Raw genomic sequence first — 22186 nt, forward strand, 5'->3', positions numbered from 1 at the left:
TTATAAAACGGTAATAACAACAACAAAATATAATTACGGTGTAAAGAGAAGACCATAATGAGGTCGCCGACATCTGAGAGTGATAAGGTGAGCTCAAAGGAATATCTATGAAACTTGGCCAAGCAGACAACTAGTCTCATCTCCTTAATGCAACTCAAGTAAAATATGATCCCCGACGATAATACCGCTCCGCTCGTGACACACCCCCTCCACACCTCAGCCATTGGCCACCGTTTCCCTCGCGCGCGCCCTGCTGCTTCCGGCTCTCGTTCCGCCCTCCCTTTCTCGCGCTCAGAGTGCCGCCAATTAGGAAACAAAGGATGTTTCCGGCGTGCGACTCCCGCTCACTGCGCGCGCGCGGCTCATCATAAAACAAGTATCCGTCGTTCTTATTTCGTTTAGTGTTGTCGTTGGGCGTCAGATTTCTGACGGTCGTACGGCACGACAGGTATGGTTAGGTAGCCCAATGGCGAAGCAAGGAGTCAGATCGCATAAGGTAGGGGAAATAATTTTCGGGGGGGGGGGGGGGGGTCGCCGAGTTTGAAGGGACCGTCAGTCAGGGTGAGGGTTGAATGTTTGCAGTTCTTCTGGGGACGTTTATTCATCTATCTTCTGGTTTGGCGTCTACAGTTAAATGACTTAAGTTTTATTTTGTGTTGTGACACTCCAAAGAAGTGTATGTGTATCGTATTCGCAAACTTGTTTTCCGCCCACCCATCATTTATTGTGACGTGAAAAAAATGATAAAATATATTAAACAGTACTAACTGTCCCCTATCCCTGATATGTCCTGTCTGGCCTAACCCTTATCCCTTACTTGTTCTGTCTGTCTGTCATAATTAGATTGTAAGCTCTATCGAGCAGGGACTGTCTCTCCGTGTTCTCCAATCTATCCACCCTATCAGATTATCTGTTCACTCGTCCTCTAGATTGTTCACTTGTCTTTAGATATTGTTCTCTTGTCTTTTAGATTGTAAACTCTTTGAGCAGGGACTGGCCTATGTTTAAATTGTACAGCGCTGCGTAACCCTAGTAGCGCTTTAGAAATGCTAGTTAGTAGTAGTAGTAGTAGTAGTGTTCAAGTGAAGCGCTGCGTGCGTCCGGTAGCGCTATAGAAATGATAAGTAGTAGTAAAGGGTCTTGAAGGATTCACGCCTGAAATTGCGATAACTACCTGGGGTGATGTGTAGAGTCTGACTCCTTGTCATTCTTGGCTAGATATAACTTTAAATTCAGTCTCAGATCCTTTCAATTATCACCACCCAGTTTATTGCTTTTTAAATGCACATGTATCGTGAGTAAAACCATTTGTTATGAGGGGGAAACTTGCTGGAGAAGGGTTGCAATAGGAGTTAAGGTTCTCAACTGTCAATTTTTTTTTAACCTTTTCCATGAGATACTTTGGGGTCCTTTTACTAAGGTGTGCTGAAAAATGGCTTGCGGTAGTGTAGGCGTGGGTTTTGGGCACGCACCGATCCATTTTTCAGCGTGCCTGTAAAAAAGGGCTTTTTAAAATTTTTGCCGAAAATGGACGTGCGGCAAAAATCAAAATGGCTGTTCGTCCTTTTTTGGTCTGAGACCTTACTGCCAGCCATTGACCTAGCGGTAAAGACTCGCGTGGTAACTGGGCGGTAATGTCTCTTCATATTCAAGTGTACAGCGCTGTGTACATCTAGTAGCGCTATAGAAATGATTTGTAGTAGTAATAATGACCTACACGTGTCCGAAAAGAAAAATTCTTTATTGGATGCGCGCCAAAAATGAAAATACTGCAAGAACTATGCGGTAGCTGTGCAGTAACTCCATTTTGGCGTGCATTGGGTGCGTGTAGACGCTTGCGTGGCTTAGTAAAAGGACCCCTTAAAGCAATAATTGAAAGAGAATGGGACTTCATATACCGCCTTTCTGGCATTTTTGCATCTACTTTCAAAGCGGTTTACATAGTATATACATAGCAATGGAGGGTTAGGTGACTTGCCCAGAGTCACAGAGCTGCAGTGGGGATCAAACCCAGTTCCCCAGGATCAAAGTCCGCTGCGCTAACCACTAGGCTGCTACTCCACTCCTGAGGTTAGAACAGTAGTTTTTATATTTTTTTCTTCATTTTCCACAAAGCAACATATTGAGATCCCATTTAGATTATGGTATGTTTTATTTCAGAAGCTATATTTTTAGTAGAGAGTAGAAAATGACATGGGGACAAAGGGTCCTGTTTTCTAAGCCACATTAGTGTTTTTAACGCGTGTTAACCATGTGCATACACGGTTAGTGTGTGTTCTAATTGTAGGTGTATTAAAAACGCTAGTGTACCTAAGTAAACAGGACCCAAAGTTTGGCCCTGTACTTTCCTCCATCACCACAGGCACCGGCTTTGGCCCTTTGCGCTCGGTTCTTATCTGCATAAGCCTCGAACCCTTATGATTTCATATTTAAATCTTTTTATTAAAGTATAAAAAGGAACAATATTTTGTGCAACTGTTTTATAAATCACAAGTATCCTAAAATAAAAATTGGAGAGAGATACCCCCCCCCCCAATAATAACAATGAGCAACTTTAGAACCCCCCCCCCCCCCCACCATTTTAACCCAAGAATCTTTAATCCATTCTGTTAAAATATCCAGGGTACACATACAATCCACTCTGTGCCCTAGCAGGGGAGAAATATGCCGTATGAAGCACTGGTAGGATTTTTTAAATCAGCAATCTCGGGGTTAAGTCCAGCTATCCTTTCTTCCACAGTCCTCAATAGAAAATGCCCTCTCAGAAGACATGCTGGTAGCAGGAATGCTCAGTAGTGAATGATACAGAGACAAAGCCCACATGGACAAACTTTGTCCCTGTCTCCATGCCATTCTCTAGTAGAGAGTTCTGTACTAGTAATAGTTATTTGGATATATTGAATGCTGTCAGCTGCTGTTTTCATTTCCTGCTTGACTACAGTTGACTTATGCTCTTTCCAGAGATGCTGAAATCAAGGGCAGTAATATATATTTTTTTGTTTTGATAGCCATATCACGTTGTTTCCAGCAGAATGTAAACTTACCATAAAAAATGCATGGCACTTTAAAAATGATTTTTAAGGTGAGGTCATATGATTCCTTCAGAGGACTGGATGCATTCCTGTGCTCTCTGAGGTTCCCGTGCCTTGCCGGCTTTTCTAAGCTTTAATGTAAGAGGATTTTCATGGTATTCTGCTCCCACTTGATGTGTTTTATACTATATTGACAGATATTTGCTGAAATCTGGGGGAGAGATACCAGGCAAGGGTGCTTATTTGGTATCATAAGTTAGACCTTTTTTTGTTTTACAATTCAGATACATACACTTTTTAATTGTGCAAGTGAAAGTTTGTGTGTCTTATCTACCTAAGTTATGATTTTGATTCTGCTTTGTTCTTCCATAATAAACTGGCCAAGCACAGAGGAGTTGTATCAGGTTCCTTATTAGCAGAGTCAGTGTGTCTGGACCCAAGCTAGGGAAGAATGTTTTGTTTTTGTTTTCTCTAGCACTAGCGGTTACCCCATTCTTCCTCACAGGAAGACCATATAGGGAAAGCAAGGCTTAGAGGTAAATGGAATTATAAGTGACACAATATGCTTGGACCCTTAAATTTTACAAAATGGTGGTAGCCTATATGTTTGGATGTCTTGGCTAGAGACCCCTGCTGTGATCCTGATCCTAGTCCTGGCTAATACCAAGTAACAGGCCAAGTTGTTTTTTCTTAAGCAGTTTTAGAAAGAGCAAGGTTAAGACAGAAAATAAGGCAATATTTTTTGTGAGCAACTAATACAAAGAGAGAATTTAGTCAGCCAGAAGTTATTCATAATTAAATTTTATCCAAATTGGAAGAGTGGATAAGTTTGCTTATGTGTGAAATGTTTGTGTTCAAGGAAAGGAAAGATTTACTCTTCCTACCCCCCTCCCCCAGGTCACTATAATTTTAACAAGGTACGCTTAAAACATTTGTGATTTAACTTTTGAGAGTTCAAATATATTTGTGCAATAAAAATAGATCACAGAACAGTTTTTCTTACAAAGAAATAAGATCTAGAGATTGATGATGGTAGCGTATTTTGATATTGTTATAATATAAAGATTTTTAAATATATTTTATAGGTTCTATCTTCTGGAAGGCTAACAGGACCCGCTAAATTAACCATTGGGAAAAAAAGGTATGAGTTTATTTAATTGTGCTATTCAAACAATTTAAAGAAGTAATTATCTAAAATTATAATTATCAAACCCAGGAAAGGTATTAGAATGTCTGTTTGACATCAGAGTACATAATGGTCAAAGACAAGTGAAAGCAGGAGATGCTTTTTGCTGCTTGACATTTCGTCCTGACCAGATCAGCCCACATATGGGTTATGCTTGTCAACCAGCAGATGGTGACAAGAGACTGAGTTGCAAGCTCTCCACTGTGAAAGGCACCGTGCAGCTATAGCTCCTTTGTATTCTCTGTCTCTAGCAGATGGTAACAAGCATTTTGCGTAGCCAAAAACCATCAAGTAGCTCCTGGGCCCAGATGGAGAACTGGTCGTCCATTTGAGTTTTAAAGGTGACACCTGCACCTGGACCAAATTTGTGCAGGTAGTCTGTATGAGCTTTCTGTCATCATATTCTGTATTTTTTTCTATGCATGTTTAATGAATGCGTTAATCTTTATTTTAGGGCTGCTGTAAGAAAGATTTCTACTTCTTCTGTGGATTCTGGCTACTCTCTCTATTCCACTGACTCTGAAGATCAGGTAACAAGACAAATGTCTGTGTATACAAGAAAAATTAAGTATCAAAGGATGCATTCACAGCAGTGGAACTGCAATGTTCGGGTTATTCTTTCATTTTTGTTATCAGAGCAGATAATATAAACTGATTTCCTTATTATCCTACTAAACCAGTCCAGACAAGACCTCTGACCAGAAATGGGGGGAGGGAGAATTGGCACTTGGGCTTCAGCACTGTCATTCCCCTACCTGTTTGTAAGCTAAATGGCAGCTCCCAAGAAGAACCCCTGAGCGGCCTTCCATCTGAGGGGCATGGTGGGGGGTGGGAGATCCTGAAGAGAACTAATCGGGAGGAATGAAGAAGACAAGGGAAAGTTAAGAGGCAAAAACCTCAAAAGGTACTCCCCTCTCTATGACAGAGGCACTTCAGGCTCCCTGCTCTTCGCAGCCCCCTCAAATGAAGTCCCATGGACTAAGATTGAGCTGGAATGCATTTTTTGGATTTTTAAACTTTTGAAATTAAAATTAGAGAATATACTGATTTCAATTTTATTTAAACTTCAATTAAAAGGAAAATTGTATGGGAAAACAGAAAACAAGACAAGAAACAGCAGCCCTCTTATTTACCTGAAAGGCGATTTCACATCGCACCAGCACAATGCTGGAGAAACATCAATCTAGTTCTCGATGCCCACTGAATAGGGAACAAGGCGTTTCGGTTCCGTGGAGCCTGCATCCGGGGCAATAGCAATCTGGGCGCTGAATACTGCAACACTGAGACAAATACATCAAAATCTGTTATGACACAAACTTTCCAAAAAATATAACACAACTTCACTGCAAAACTGCCATCATTGCTCAAAAACTGTTCCAAATAACTGAAAAAAAAAAAAGTTTTTAGAAAAAAATCTCTCTGCTTACATAAATTTGCTGCGAAGTTCAAACAGTCACAAAGACACCAACATTGTACAAGCGGGTGCGCACACATCATGTCAAGACGCCCAAGTTGGATATGCAAATTAGCCATGTGAAGGCAATTTGTGTGTCAAAAGGAAAAACTAAGAAAACCTCAGTTGTGATGCCAAAAAATATTTTGAAAAAAATATGTATATATGAACAAAATGAAAAAGGTACATGAGGAGTAAACAAAAACTGAAGTAGACCTTGCATGAAACAAAACTGTCCAATCCATGCATCAAAGGATCTGTTTAGACCAATATGCTCCACGGTGGCAAAGTGATGGATCCAGTGTCGTTCCTTGAAATGCAAACGTGCGTCTAAATCACCACTTCTTGGATGCTGTGAAATTTGTTCCAATATGACAAAGGTGAGTTGGGTAAAAAGATGTTAGACAGTGTTCAAACAAAGGGGCAGCTAGATCTTGACATTGTAAACTGCTCTTGTGCTCCAAAATGAGTGCCTTCACAGGGCGCAAAGTTTTGCCCACATATAACAGCCGACACGGGCACCAGATGGCATAAACTACACGCATGGAGTCACAGTTGGTACATGTCTTCAAATGGATCAGACAGCCGTTCAACGTCAAAGAAGTTCCAGAGAAGGAGAGAGTGCACACGCTGCATTTGGTACATGGGAAGTGGCCCCTTGTGGATGGAACAGGAGTGTTGATGGATCTGGGGCTAAAAAAGAAGGTGCAACAAGTTCTTTTAAATTCTTAACCCTACGGAAGGCAAACATAGGCGGGAGTTGCAAAGAGGGATGTAAACCCAAAACATGCCAGTGTTTCAAAATGAATGTTCTTACCAACTTCACATGGGGAGAATAAGGTAAAACACGTTATACGTTCTGACTGCATCTTGGAAGTGGGTAGCAGTAAATAATCGTGGGTAGCCCACCGAGCCCTCTTGTAGGCTCTCTTGAGAATCTTCTCGAGATATCCGCGTTGTAAAAATCGAGCTTTCATATGCTCTGCCTGGTGTTTGAATTCATTTGTAGAGGAGCAGATACGTTTGAGTCTCAAAAATTGACCCACTGGGATGGTGTCCCGTAGCTTATTTGGGTGGCCACTTTGGAAATGCAGCAATGTGTTCCAATCAGTGAGTTTACGGAACACCGTGAAATTAAACCCCATTTGAGCCAGTGATATCCACAAATCCAAGAAGGAGATGCGGTGGCTGTGATATTGAAAACTAAATTTAAGATTAATATCACAACTATTCAACCACTCAAAAAAAAAAAACTGTACACTACAAGCATCTCCTTTACATAACAGAAAAACATCATCAATAAAACATTTCCGGAAAATAATCTGGGACTGAAAAGGAGATTAAGGCAGAAATTTCTTTTAGAATTCTCCTACATAAAGGTTGGCCACATCTGGAGCAACAGTAGCACCATGGCGGTACCTTTGATTTGGAAAAAATATTTGTCCTGAAACATAAAGGAATTTTTTGTTATAATCAAACGTAATAGGTCAATCAAAAATGATGAAGGTGGGTCACGGGACTGGCGCTGTGTTTCCAAAGCCTCATGAATCACTTCCAAGCTGCTTTCCTGTGGTATGTTGATATAGAGTGCCTCTATACAGTGGGGGAAATAAGTATTTGATCCCTTGCTGATTTTGTAAGTTTGCCCACTGACAAAGACATGAGCAGCCCATAATTGAAGGGTAGGTTATTGGTAACAGTGAGAGATAGCACATCACAAATTAAATCCGGAAAATCACATTGTGGAAAGTATATGAATTTATTTGCATTCTGCAGAGGGAAATAAGTATTTGATCCCTCTGGCAAACAAGACCTAATACTTGGTGGCAAAACCCTTGTTGGCAAGCACAGCGGTCAGACGTCTTCTGTAGTTGATGATGAGGTTTGCACACATGTCAGGAGGAATTTTGGTCCACTCCTCTTTGCAGATCATCTCTAAATCATTAAGAGTTCTGGGCTGTCGCTTGGCAACTCGCAGCTTCAGCTCCCTCCATAAGTTTTCAATGGGATTAAGGTCTGGTGACTGGCTAGGCCACTCCATGACCCTAATGTGCTTCTTCCTGAGCCACTCCTTTGTTGCCTTGGCTGTATGTTTTGGGTCATTGTCGTGCTGGAAGACCCAGCCACGACCCATTTTTAAGGCCCTGGCGGAGGGAAGGAGGTTGTCACTCAGAATTGTACGGTACATGGCCCCATCCATTCTCCCATTGATGCGGTGAAGTAGTCCTGTGCCCTTAGCAGAGAAACACCCCCAAAACATAACATTTCCACCTCCATGCTTGACAGTGGGGACGGTGTTCTTTGGGTCATAGGCAGCATTTCTCTTCCTCCAAACACGGCGAGTTGAGTTCATGCCAAAGAGCTCAATTTTTGTCTCATCTGACCACAGCACCTTCTCCCAATCACTCTCGGCATCATCCAGGTGTTCACTGGCAAACTTCAGACGGGCCGTCACATGTGCCTTCCGGAGCAGGGGGACCTTGCGGGCACTGCAGGATTGCAATCCGTTATGTCGTAATGTGTTACCAATGGTTTTCGTGGTGACAGTGGTCCCAGCTGCCTTGAGATCATTGACAAGTTCCCCCCTTGTAGTTGTAGGCTGATTTCTAACCTTCCTCATGATCAAGGATACCCCACGAGGTGAGATTTTGCGTGGAGCCCCAGATCTTTGTCGATTGACAGTCATTTTGTACTTCTTCCATTTTCTTACTATGGCACCAACAGTTGTCTCCTTCTCGCCCAGCGTCTTACTGATGGTTTTGTAGCCCATTCCAGCCTTGTGCAGGTGTATGATCTTGTCCCTGACATCCTTAGACAGCTCCTTGCTCTTGGCCATTTTGTAGAGGTTAGAGTCTGACTGATTCACTGAGTCTGTGGACAGGTGTCTTTCATACAGGTGACCATTGCCGACAGCTGTCTGTCATGCAGGTAACGAGTTGATTTGGAGCATCTACCTGGTCTGTAGGGGCCAGATCTCTTACTGGTTGGTGGGGGATCAAATACTTATTTCCCTCTGCAGAATGCAAATAAATTCATATACTTTCCACAATGTGATTTTCCGGATTTAATTTGTGATGTGCTATCTCTCACTGTTACCAATAACCTACCCTTCAATTATGGGCTGCTCATGTCTTTGTCAGTGGGCAAACTTACAAAATCAGCAAGGGATCAAATACTTATTTCCCCCACTGTATCAGCTGTCACTAAGAGGCACTCAGAGCCACTCAAATCCAGGGTTTCTAATTGAATGAATCATCGTCGGTGGAATCCCTGAGATAAGATGGGATTAACTGGACCAGCGGGCGTAGAAAAGTATCCACATAGATAGACAAGGGTTCAAGCAACGAACCTTTGGATGACATGATAGGTCTCCCAGGTATTCACCATACTAGGTGAATTTGTAGATTCTTGTGGATTTTCAGTAAAGTGTATAATACTGGCGTAATAGGATAAGCGACACTAGTGACTTTCTTGTGACGTCAAAAAATTGTCGCTCTACGCCGTGTTGGATCAATTCATCCACTACTTTCTACTTTCTTTACTTCCAAAGTGGGATCCATGTCAGTAGGCTGATAAAAAAGCCATATTGGCCAATTGTGAAGCAATTTCAGAAACGTACCAGTGTTTATCCATAACCACAATTCAACCTTCCTTATCTTCCGGCTTGATGATATCAGGATGTTGACGAAGTTCTCTGATAGCCTGTTGTTCGCTACGTGAGAGGTTATGATGAGGAATGAAGGAACATCAACTTGGAGATCCTGCAGGACTAGTTGTTGGAAAGTGTAGATCACCGGGTCAACTGGTCCTGGAGGAACCCATTTCGATGGAGGTCTAATACGGGACCGAGGACCTTGAGTCACAGAAGGATATTCTGAAAAAAATAAAACTTTAAATGTAACGTTCGAAAAATATTTCAAACTTTCTTGAGTGGAAAAAGCATTCCACCGTGGGGTAGGGACAAAAGATAATCCCTGACTCAATTGCATAGGTGTCAACACATGGGAGGAAATATTGATCACTGCCTCTTCCGGCGATATTGCAAGCGTGTCTGATGCCGGGGTTCTCTCGCTTCCGAATAATTGGGAGGCTGAATCGTGTTTGGATATGAGCAATCCTTGAACTTGCCCTGTCCTCGGGGACGAGATCCTAAAAAATCCCGGGACTGAGAAGAAGAGGAATAGTTGCGTTCTGATCTAGAGGAATGAACATGACCCTCTCTGAGCTCCTCTACAGAACTGCTCGAGCTGTCTTCAAAAGTAACTTTTTTTGGATTGAAGATGTATGGCTCATGAGCGTTTCCAAGAATAAACCCGATCTTATCGATTAATCATATTCATATATCAAACTTGTATAGTAGCAACATTACATGCTACCAATCCCAGGGCAAGCAGTGGCTTTCCCCTTGTCTGTCTCAACAGCAGACTATGTATCTTTCCTCCAGGAACTTGTCCAAACCTTTTTTTAAACCCAGATATGCTAACCACTGTTACTACATCCTCTGGCAACAAGTTCCAGAGCATAACTATTCATTGTGTGAAAATTAGCAGGTAAGAACTAATTTCACCTTATACCTGGACAGCCTCTGATACATGTTTGACGGTTCTCTAAAGCTGTGTCTGAAAACTTGTTTTTCTGTAACCAGTTTATCTTGACAATGTAATCAGTTTAGATGGTGGGCATATACTAAAAAATATAGTTTGCATATAACCTCCGAGTGAGATGGATTGTACTGGGTAAACCACGAATCACAAAAATATTTTATCAAGCAGGCCTTAAAGCTCCTAAAACAAACCCTGGCAGTTACAAAGCAGCACATTAGCCAGGCAACTCATATATAGATACCAGTTTTAATTATCATTGGCTTTATGCTAAAAGGTCTAGAAAAAAGAGCAATCAAAAAAAAAAAAACCCTCCTCCTGTTAAAAAGGAGAAAAAGCCAAGATGGCATCTGAGTAAGACACATCTCCAGGAGCTCCCGGGTTAATCTTGTTCTTGATTCATTATCATTCATCGTTGACATGCCTAAACGCAGGGGGAATCTGAGAGGGGTTCCTCCTTCCCCTCCGGTTCCTGGTAGTACACAACAGACCACCATTACATCTTTCGCGGTCTCCTCTTCTATACAAGGTGTTTGCTGGAGCAGGGGAACACCCCCCCGGGCTTAGAAAGAGAACTTTCGCTGAGCCCGGGAGGACCTAGAACTCCCCCAATTCCCGGTAGCACCTAAGCAGGTCTGTTCCCCACTGGTAACATAGTAAATGACGGCAGATAAAGACCTGTACGGTCCATCCAGTCTGCCCAACAAGATAAACTCATTTTACATGGTATGTGATACTTTATATGTATACCCGAGTTTGATCTGTCCTTGTCTTTCTCAGGGCACAGACTGTAGAAATCTGCTCAGTTACTGTTCTTGTACTAAGTTCTGAAGCTAACATCAAAGGCCCTTAAAATTTACACTCCAGCCCATCCCTGTCTATTCAGTCAGGATCAGGGCGTAGACCGTAGAAGTCTGCCCAGCTCCCGTTTTGTTTCCAATTACTGACGTTGCCACCCATGTTCCGCTAAGATTCCACGGAACCATTTATCCCACGCATGTTTGAATTCCATTACCATTTTCATCACCACCTCCTGCGGGAGGGCATTCCACATATCCACCACCCTCTCCGTGAAAAAATACTTCCTGACATTAGTCCTGAGTCTGCCCCCCTTCAACCTCAATGGAAGGACATAGGATAACATTGAGAGGCTGACTCCGGGTGGCATTCTGAAAGCTGTGGTGCCTGTGAGGTCATCTTCACTGCTTTCTGGGGAGATGGTGGTTGGGAATCCGACGGTGACAGAGGAGATGGGATTCGGAGCATCACCATCAGAAGCAGAGGTTCCGTCTGCTTCTTCGGTGTCTGTGCCTCCTCTGAAGCCACTGGTGAAGTCCCAGACAGTAACCCTGGACACACTCTGGAAGGCCATTGTGAGTTTACACCAAGTTTGCTCCTCATTTATTTCTGCTTTCTATAGCTTCTTCAACTAAATTGATAGATTTGGAGTTAAGTTGCTATTGACTTAAAATCCTTACAAACTTTGTTGCTACAAGATAAGGCACATTATTAAGGAAAGTAGAAAACTTGGAAAATATGCAAAGGTTCCTTCTGTGATTTTTTTTTTTTTTTTTTTAATTTTCCTCAAAATCTGATGACTTCAGCGAGAGAGTTATTTTATACCTTCTTACAAACAATTCTAAAGTTTCTGGAAACAGCAATGCCGCTTTTGCAAAGGATTTTCTATGTGGCTTCTACTGATCTTCTGAAGTCCTTGCAGATTTAAATATTTTGGATATATTTGAGCTATCAGATTTCAAAGAGAACTGTGACTACTGGGGCTACACTATTGGTGTCTTTTTGTTTTTCCATCAGGATAGAGACTGTTCTAAGACTTCTGATACTTCATTTATGGGTGGAAAAGTGTAGGTGTTTCCGGATGTCTCTAAATGGACGCAATCTAGGCAGAAGAAAGTTTTGGAGTTGTGTTCCTCTGTTATTGGATTAGGAACCACTTTCCAGCTTAGGTAATATAACATTTGTAATGAAATCTATCAGAATGTTCAATATATCTTTTATGAACCTTCTCAGTTGAGATTTTTTTTTTTTTTTTTTTTTTAGGGAAAAGGGTGTAACCTCTATCTGACCTTCCAGTATTTGATTGTTTAGGATTATTGTTTTAATTTCAGGTCTAGTTAAATGAAGAGAGGATTTCTTACCAATTGCCTTTTTTTTACTTATTATTTCTTTGGCAATATCCATCTTTCCATGGATTTACTATCCTTGGATCTCCTAATATGGACTGAGCTTAAGTTTATTTTATTTTCTTTCTTTTTGGTTTCAAATGTATATTCTGATTTCTTTGTCTACAATTTGGATTTCTTGTTAAAGATTTATATCTTTGTTGTAAAATTGAAATGCAAATTTAAAAAAAAAGGAGAAAAAGAACACTCCCCCCCAAAATAGACCACAACATCCAAATCACATGCAATGTGTCACAGTTCGGTAAAAAAATAAAGGTTCCAGAAACCACTCAAAAAAAAAAAAAAGGCACTCAAAAGGCTAAGGAAACAGCCCAAAGTACTTTAGCTTTCAAGTAGAACAGGAGGAGCCAATGTGTTGGTCATCTTCCCAGAATTCACTTGTCTGAAAGAAATCCGACGTTACATTTTCTCCATATTTTGTGAAACACTACAAGATTTGATGTTACTGCCAGAAGCAATTCCTGCCTTTGGTCGGCTTTTGCCTTCCCCTGCTCATTGGGGCAGTGCTTTGGTACATCCCGCTTGTCTGAACTGGTTTAGTAGGGACAAAAAGTCCTTGAGTCCTACTAGACCAGTCAACCTGCTCTGGAAGGCTCTAGCATAAACGTTCTCCCTTAAGCTCTGTCTACTTATTGCTGTGTCTGTATATGTTTCAGGAAATTCAAGAAACAGTGGAGTTAAGCTGCAGTGGTTTTCAGTGGGGTTAAGAGTGTGGCAAAATGGACCTATTTCTGCTTTGGCAGGAGCATAGTGGAAATTTCCAGGTTGCTGCATCTCTACTTCCATCTGCTGGTAAGCAGAGGTCAGAACTGCATGTCTGAACTGTTCTAATAGGACTCAAGGAAAGAAAATAACAGTTATGAATAAATTGCACCTTAATTGAAACAAATGTTTCTCCGAGGACAAGCAGGCTGCTTGTTCTCACGACTGGGTGACGTCCGCGGCAGCCCCCACTAACCGGAAAAAGCTTCGTGGGCGGTCCGCACGCAGGGCACGCCCACCGAGCATACGCGGCCGTCTTCCCGCCCGTGCGCGACCGTTCCCGCCAGTCCTTTCTTTTCCACGCCTGGAGAGAGTCGTGCTATTGCCGCTCTCTCTTAGTCAGCCCCGGAAAACCGTCGCGTTCTTCGCGAATTCGTTTATTTTTTGTTTCTGTTGCCGCGCGCTCCAGTTTTTCTTTTTTCCTCTTCAAAAAAAAAAGAGAGCACGCGCTTTATTTTCCCTCGTTTCTAGCGGGGGCGTCGCGTTGCGGCCTTGTGGCTGTGCGGTCGATTATTTTTCGAGGTGTGATTTACCGCCACCATCGACGACTTTAACTTCGCCGACGCGATTTTTCCGTCGATGTCCTCGAAGGTCCCGAGTGGATTTAAGAAGTGTGGTCGGTGCGGTTGGCCTATCTCGCAGACCGACACCCACGCTTGGTGCCTCGGGCCGGAGCACAATATCAAGTCGTGTTCTTTGTGTCTTGGTCTCCGGAAACGGACTCAAGTTGCGAGGCAAGTTCTTCGGGACCGTCTTTTTGGAACTTGCGCCGGCCCCTCGACGTCGACCTCGACGGCATCGGTATCGACGGCCGGTTCTTCGGTACCGGTATCGAGGCCCGAGAAATCGGCACCGATGGCATCGACCCCAGGAGCACAGGTCCCGTCGGCCCGCTGGTCCTCCGGTGAGGGTAGGGGTGAGAGGCCGCGTGGGCAATCGGCCCCGGTCACTCCCTCGGCCCATGGCCCTCGGGACCGAACCCTGTCTGACCCGGTTCCTCGGGACCGAGGGGGATCGACCTCCTCCTCCTCTATTCCACCTGGCACCGATGACGGGCACCGCAAGAAATCTAAGAAGCTCCGTCATCGGTCGCCTTCGGTGCTCGGTACCGGCGAGGAGTCGACGCCGAAGCATCCGCGTCGGGAGAAGAGATCCCCTTCGGTTGTGGAGGTACCGACGCGTCAGGGTCCCAGCACTTCGGTGCAGTCTCCTGGACCCGAGCAGCTTCCGGCACCGACACCTCTACCGGCCCCCCCGTCTTTCCCGGCAGCGGGCCTGGACGAATGCCTCCGAGCCATCCTTCCGGGGATCCTGGAAGGGCTGATGCGCCAGGCTGTGCCGGCGCCGGGGGTGCTTGCGCCCTCGGCGCCGTTGACTGTGGCGCCGGCGAGCTCTAGCCCGGTGCCGAGGCTGTTGACACCGCCGCCGCTTGCGGCGCCGGTCTCGACCGCCACGCAGGTGGAGTCCCCGTCGATGGAGGGAGCTTCGTCCCCGCCGGCGCGGGAGTCCACCGCTCGACGACACCGAGGCCTCGGTGCCTCGACGTCGAGCCGGGCCCGGTTAAGGACTCAGCTACATGAGCTTATGTCCGATACCGAGGAAGAGGCCTCGTGGGGGGAAGAGGAGGACCCCAGATATTTCTCCTCAGAGGAGTCTGCGGGTCTTCCCTCGGACCCCACGCCTTCACCAGAGAGGAAGCTCTTGCCTCCTTTGTAAGGGATATGTCTATTTGCATTCCCTTCCCCGTGGTCTCTGTGGATGAGCCGAGGGCTGAGATGCTCGAGGTCCTCGACTATCCATCACCACCTAGAGAGTCCTCCACAGTGCCGTTGCACAATGTCCTCAAGGAGACACTGCTTCGGAACTGGATGAGACCGCTATCTAATCCCATCATCCCCAAGAAAACAGAGTCCCAGTACAGAATCCACTCGGACCCAGAGTTAATGCGGCCCCAATTGCCCCATGACTCGGCGGTCGTGGATTCTGCTCTCAAGAGGGCACGGAGTTCGAGGGATACCGCTGGGCAAGAGCACCTCGGAGGCAGGAGCCCTCCGGTCTATGCAGTGCACTATTCAACTTCTGGAGCTGCTGGGGTTTGTGATAAATTACCCAAAGTCCCATCTCCAGCCAACACAGTCTCTGGAATTCATAGGAGCTCTGCTGAATACCCAGACGGCTCAGGCCTTCCTTCCCGAAGCGAGGGCCAACAACCTCCGGTCCCTGGCTTCGCAGACCAGAGCGTCTCAGCAGGTCACAGCTCGGCAGATGTTGAGACTTCTGGCACCGATGAACCACAGTTCATGTGACTCCCATGGCTCGTCTTCACATGAGATCTGCTCAATGGACCCTAGCTTCCCAGTGGTTTCAGGCCACCGGGAATCTAGAAGATGTCATCCGCCTCTCCACCAGTTGCCGCACTTCACTGCTCTGGTGGACCATCCGGACCAATTTGACCCTGGGACGTCCATTCCAAATTCCGCAGCCCACGAAAGTGCTGACGACGGATGCATCTCGCCTGGGGTGGGTAGCTCATGTCGATGGGCTTCACACCCAGGGTCTGTGGTCCCTCCAGGAAAAGGATCTGCAGATCAACCTCCTGGAGCTCCGAGCGATCTGGAACGCACTGAAGGCTTTCAGAGACCGGCTGTCCTACCAAATTATTCAAATTCGGACAGACAATCAGGTTGCAATGTATTACACCAACAAGCAGGGGGGCACCGGATCTCGCCCCTTGTGTCAGGAAGCCGTCGGCATGTGGCGTTGGGCTTGCCAGTTCGGCATGCTCCTCCAAGCCACATACCTGGCAGGTGTAAACAACAGTCTGGCCGACAGACTGAGCAGAGTCATGCAACCGCACGAGTGGTCGCTTCATTCCAGAGTGGTACGCAAGATCTTCCGAGAGTGGGGCACCCCCTCGGTGGACCTTTTCGCCTCTCAGACCAACCACAAGCTGCCTCTGTTCTGTTCCAGACTACAGGCACACGGCAGACTGGCGTCGGATGCCTTTCTACTCCATTGCGGGACCGGCCTCCTGTATGCTTATCCTCCCATACCTTTGGTGGGGAAGACCTTACTGAAGCTCAAGCAAGACCACGGCACCATGATTCTGATAGCGCCCTTTTGGCCCCGTCAGATCTGGTTCCCTCTTCTTCTGGAGTTGTCCTCAGAAGAACCGTGGAGATTGGAGTGTTTTCCGACTCTCATCTCGCAGAACGACGGAGCGTTGCTGCACCCCAACCTTCAGTCCCTGGCTCTCACGGCCTGGATGTTGAGGGCGTAGACTTCACTGCGTTGGGTCTGTCTGAGGGTGTCTCCCGTGTCTTGCTTGCCTCTAGGAAGGAATCCACTAAAAAGAGTTACTTTTTCAAGTGGAGGAGGTTTGTCGTTTTGTGTGAGAGCAAGGCCCTAGAACCTCGTTCTTGTCCTACACAGAACCTGCTTGAATACCTTCTGCACTTATCAGAGTCTGGCCTCAAGACCAACTCAGTAAGGAATCACCTTAGTGCGATTAGTGCTTACCATCATCGTGTAGAGGGTAAAGCCATCTCTGGAGAGCCTTTAGTCGTCCGATTTATGAGAGGCTTGCTCTTGTCAAGGCCCCCTATCAAGCCTCCTACAGTGTCATGGGATCTCAACGTCGTCCTCACCCAGCTGATGAAACCTCCTTTTGAGCCACTGAATACCTGCCATCTGAAGTACTTGACCTGGAAGGTCATTTTCTTGGTGGCAGTTACTTCAGCTCGTAGAGTCAGTGAGCTTCAAGCCCTAGTAGCTCATGCTCCATATACCAAATTTCATCACAACAGAGTAGTGCTCCGCACCCACCCAAAGTTCCTGCCGAAGGTGGTGTCGGAGTTCCATCTTAACCAGTCAATTGTCTTGCCAACATTCTTCCCCAGGCCGCATACCCACCCTGCTGAACGTCAGTTGCACACATTGGACTGCAAGAGAGCATTGGCCTTCTACTTGGAGCGGACACAGCCCCACAGACAGTCCGCCCAATTGTTTATTTCCTTCGACCCCCAAAAGGAAGGGGGTCGCTGTCGGGAAACGCACCATCTCCAATTGGCTAGCAGATTGCATTTCCTTCACTTACGCCCAGGCTGGGCTGGCTCTTGAAGGTCATGTCACGGCTCATAGTGTTAGAGCCATGGCAGCATCAGTGGCCCACTTGAAGTCAGCCACTATTGAAGAGATTTGCAAGGCTGCGACGTGGTCATCTGTCCACACATTCACATCACATTACTGCCTCCAGCAGGATACCCGACACGACAGTCGGTTCGGGCAGTCGGTGCTGCAGAATCTGTTTGGGGTGTAAATCCAACTCCACCCTCCAGGACCCGAATTTATTCTGGTCAGGCTGCACTCTCAGTTAGTTGTTCTTCGTAGGTCAATTTTCTGTTGTACCCTCGCCGTTGCGAGGTTCAATTGACCTGGGTTCTTGTTTTGAGTGAGCCTGAGAGCTAGGGATACCCCAGTCGTGAGAACAAGCAGCCTGCTTGTCCTCTGAGAAAGTGAATGATACATACCTGTAGCAGGTGTTCTCCGAGGACAGCAGGCTGATTGTTCTCACCTACCCTCCCTCCTCCCCTTTGGAGTTGCGTTTTCATCTTTTGCTTGTCATTCAACTGGCGGGAACGGTCGCGCACGGGCGGGAAGATGGCCGCGCATGCGCGGTGGGCGTGCCCTGCGTGCGGACCGCCCGCGAAGCTTTTTCCGGTTGGTGGGGGCTGCCGCGGACGTCACCCAGTCGTGAGAACAATCAGCCTGCTGTCCTCGGAGAACACCTGCTACAGGTATGTATCATTCACTATACTGTTGCAGTACTGAAAAGGTAAAGTCATTAGTCATGATACACAGTGATGACCAGAATCTGCAGTTTGTCAGTACTTGCTTTTTGTTTTCTGTTTCTTATTCAGCAATTTACTATATCTGCAGGTTACAAGCATTCATAAAGGACTTGATCGTTGTGCAGCTTTATTACAGGATATTTTGACTAATGATGTCCGAGGTATGTGAGTTTAGTTCCTTACCATTCTTAGTCATTTATTTTAGTTTCTTATTTTTTTTTTAATCCTTTTGTACCAATCTTTTTACTATAGATACTATAACTATGCATCCAAATCTAAGAAGAACAGTTCCTAACAAAAACTGTTCAAAGTCAACGGCAGGCAGAGGAAGTGTCTTGAAAAAAAGAGTACAGAGAAAAAATGTCCCTGCTATGCACATACATAAAGAAACAGGTAAAAACGTTTTAAGTTGGTATATAATCATAAAGCTTGTATTTAATACTGTTTACAAAAGTTTACCTTTCTACTTAAGAAAAGGAGAATATTCTTACAGATGGGTGATGTCCTGGCTCCAGACGGAGCCCTGGTGCAGACACTACCCAGTGTTCATATACCTTTTAAGAAGCCTTTGATAGGCCCACACTGCACATGCGCGAGTGCTTTCTTATCAGCTCGATTCACATGGGGCCCTCAGTCCTTTTTTTCTCCCCTTCTACATGAAGCTGACAAGACTCGACTCTTATGACGGTGCAGAGTGACTAGCCCAATAATATCTAAAAATATTTTTGTGCCTTCCTGCATCGTGCTGTGAGTGGTAAGGAGGATTGTTATTTTCTCTCCCTCTTCCTCCTTTCCCCATTTTTTGATTGTGTTTGGCACTTTTGTTCTTTCTCTTTTCATGGCCTGTGGTCATTTTGGACTTGGGCTCTCAGTTGGATGCAGACATACCTAGCCACAGTCGAGGTTTTCATGATATCCCCATTGAATTTAATGTTATCTTTGCAAAATTCACGTTGTTCAAAACATTTCTTTAAACAGATAAAATTTCTTCTCACAGTCTCTTATTATGCACTCCTCTCATTCACTCCTAAAATAATACAATCCCTCTATCCCTGGAGTTTTTACACTCCACCTCAAATGACATAAACACTTATAAGCTTAAACACTCTCTGAGACAATCTGAAGTATAATTTATTTTATTTGTTGCATTTGTACCCCACATTTTCCCACCTATTTGCAGGCTCAATGTGGCTTACATAGTACCGTCAGAAGCGTTTGCCCAGTCGGTTGATAACAAATACAAGGTTGTATAGTAATCGAATGAGGTAAATGTGGTGGGTCAGAGGGATGAAGATTGTGTATTATCCAGTGCGATCATTAGTCATGCTGTGTTTCTGGTTGAAGAGGTTTACATAGGGTCGTTGGAGTATGCCTTTTTTGAAGAGGTTGGTTTTGTCCTTCTTTTAATGTCCCTTGCCAGAAACTTCAAACAATATATTCTCATAATGTCACTTCACATACTCCAGCTGATGAGTCATCCACAGGCTACTCAGAGCTCCTCCAAATTATGTTGAGACATTCATCACAATCTCACTTAACTGCACCAGCTTCAATATTCTTGTTTAGCCTTTCCTCATATGAGAGGAGTTCCATCCCCTTTATCATTTTGGGTCATTCTTCTTTGAACCTTTTCTAATTCCGCTATATCTTTTTTGAGATATGGCGACCGGAACTGAATGCAGTGATCAAGGTGTGGTTGCACCATGGAGCGATACAAAGACATTATAGTATTTTTGGTCTTATTTCACCATCCCTTTCCTAATAATTTCTAGCATCCTGTTTGCTTTTTTGGCTGCCGCCACCCACTGAGCAAAAAGATTTCAGTGTATTATCTACAATGACACCTAGATCGTTTTCTTGAGCGCTGACCCCCCACTCCCCCGGCGGACCCTAGCATCAGGTAATTATGATTCAGAGTATTCTTTCCAATGTGCATCTCCTTTCATTTGTCCATATTAAATTTCATCTGCCATTTGCACGCCCAGTCTTCCAATTTCCTAAGGTCTTCCTGCAATATTTCACAGTCCGCATGTGTTTTAAGAACCTTGAATAGTTTCGTATCAAATTTTAATCATCTCTCTTATCGTTCCGAATTCCACATCATATATAAATGTTAACTAGCACTATATTGCATGGACCTTTTCTTGTCCTCCTCTGATGCATTTCCTGAGGATGGTTCCCTCCTTGAAGGTGGTCTTATCGTTTTGTTTTTATTTGAACCAGGCAGTTCTCCTGCCTTCCAGAAGTCCTCTGTTCCTGGTTCATGTTGGATTCTCCATTAAACTGGGCATCTGCAGAGTACAGCTTTTTTTTAGTTGGAAGTCTCTAATTCTTTGCAGTTGTTGGATATCTTTTTATCCTACTCCAGGATTCTTGCAGGGGGCATTCCACTTCTGAGTCTTCCATTGTACTTTGTATTGTCAGCTGCTGAGTCTGCTTACATTCTTCAGGGGAAGGCAGTTCTTCAGGACCTTTTGGGCCCATTCCACCAGATTTCAGGTTATGTCTTTGGCGGAGTTGAAAGCTGTGGTTCCAAAAGATATATTTTCCAGGCCACAAAATGATCTTCTCTGCATTCGTTTGTCAGATATTACAAACTTGATATCTAGGCTAAGCAAGAAGACTGCCTTTGGTAGGGCAGCCTAGAGGAGGATATTTATTCCTATTGCCCTATGGGATAAGAGTTTGGGTACATCTCTTAGGTATGGTGTGGTCTAGCTAGATAAGGAAGGTGACATTTTGCTCTTAACTGCTAATTTCCGTGAATCTAGCTAGAATAATCCAAAACCCACCCCAGAAGACTGTGGAATATAAGTTCCTATGGTCCTTGCTTTACTATTGGTCTGTATGTACTTTGTTTTCCAAAGGAGGCCTCCTTTTGGTTTGGAGTAGTGTTTTCTTGGTAGTTATCCCCCTCCTTGTTTTGCTGCTCTTTAAGTGTCTTTGGCATTAGCATACTGGAAGGTTCACCTCTTTTTATATTAATGATGCATCATAATCAAGTTCTCTGCCTGCTGGTCTAGCTAGATTCAGGGTAAGGAAATTATCAAGTAAATATTTTTCATTTTCAGTGACATCATCAATAAACATATTTTTCTATTCTTGTCCTTTTGCTGGATCATCACCATCTAGGAATTCCACTGTTCAACCAAATGTGCTGTGTCTCTATGACCAGTGCCTGCATATTCCAGAAGTGACATCACCGGTACAGCCCTACATTTTCAAGCTCTAGCAGTGCACGTTATTGTACTGCCTCCTTCTGATTGTTTGTGCTGTTTTTTCAGCCTCTCTCCAGCTGACTACCACCTCATGCTTTTCAGACTGCCGCAAAGTGGTCTCCCTGACTAGTGCCTGAGTATCCCAGAACTGATGTCGCCAGTACACCCTACATTTTCAAGCTCCCTAGCAGTACATGCTGAAGGAACTCACTTAAGGAGTAGGTCCTCCTCTTTTATTCACATCCTGAAGGCATTCTACTTTATGTGCTGTGGCATACTCCCCCCTTCTGTTCTTATTCACTTTCCATGTGATGTGCCTAGCACATCCTGTTCCAGTCCTTTGGGGCCACTGCCCAACCCAACCAGTTTCTCGCACTCTTAAGATATCTCTACCCTGTTCCATGTTTACCATATGCAAAAATACCTCTCATCCCTACCTTTTCTCTCACAATATGTATCCTTAACTCACATTCAGTTTGAGACAAACATCATCTCGTATATGACTTGATTCACTTCATAGACTAAATATTATCTGTATTACTGAGACATGGCTCACAGATGCAGAGCTGGCCTGCTGCACACATTCAGTTTGCAATAGAGGCCACCATCGTGGTGGTGTAGCAATGATTTATTCTTCAAATTTACCCTATTTGACTTCCAGCCTTGATCATACCCTCCTATAGAATTGCTAAGATTCTGATTTGGATCTTCCCCTTCGACAGACTCTCTCCTGCTCTACCATCCACCCCCACACTCCTCTTACTCTCTGTCTTCTCCAGATTGTATTAACAGATCATTGTATCTGTTCTAGATTCCTCATTATATTGGGTGACTTCAACTTTCACCTGGATGATACTACTGTTCCTACTTCTTTACTCTC

At 44.7% G+C, this 22186-nt stretch overlaps 1 protein-coding gene across 1 annotated transcript in view; it reads left to right on the top strand.

The window, feature by feature from the left end:
* The first annotated feature begins 347 nt into the window (after positions 1 to 347).
* Positions 348 to 22186, top strand: part of CCDC14 (coiled-coil domain containing 14) — an 84659-nt gene continuing 62820 nt past the window's right edge. Inside the window, exons 1-5 of the mRNA XM_030210436.1 lie at positions 348 to 496; positions 4118 to 4173; positions 4673 to 4748; positions 18177 to 18249; positions 18341 to 18481. Of these exons, the coding sequence (XP_030066296.1) occupies positions 467 to 496; positions 4118 to 4173; positions 4673 to 4748; positions 18177 to 18249; positions 18341 to 18481 (376 nt within the window). The 5' untranslated portion in view covers positions 348 to 466. The remainder of the gene's footprint in view (positions 497 to 4117; positions 4174 to 4672; positions 4749 to 18176; positions 18250 to 18340; positions 18482 to 22186) is intronic.

Source organism: Microcaecilia unicolor, chromosome 7, assembly GCF_901765095.1.
Source record: "Microcaecilia unicolor chromosome 7, aMicUni1.1, whole genome shotgun sequence".
Classification (NCBI taxonomy): Eukaryota; Metazoa; Chordata; class Amphibia; order Gymnophiona; family Siphonopidae; genus Microcaecilia; species Microcaecilia unicolor.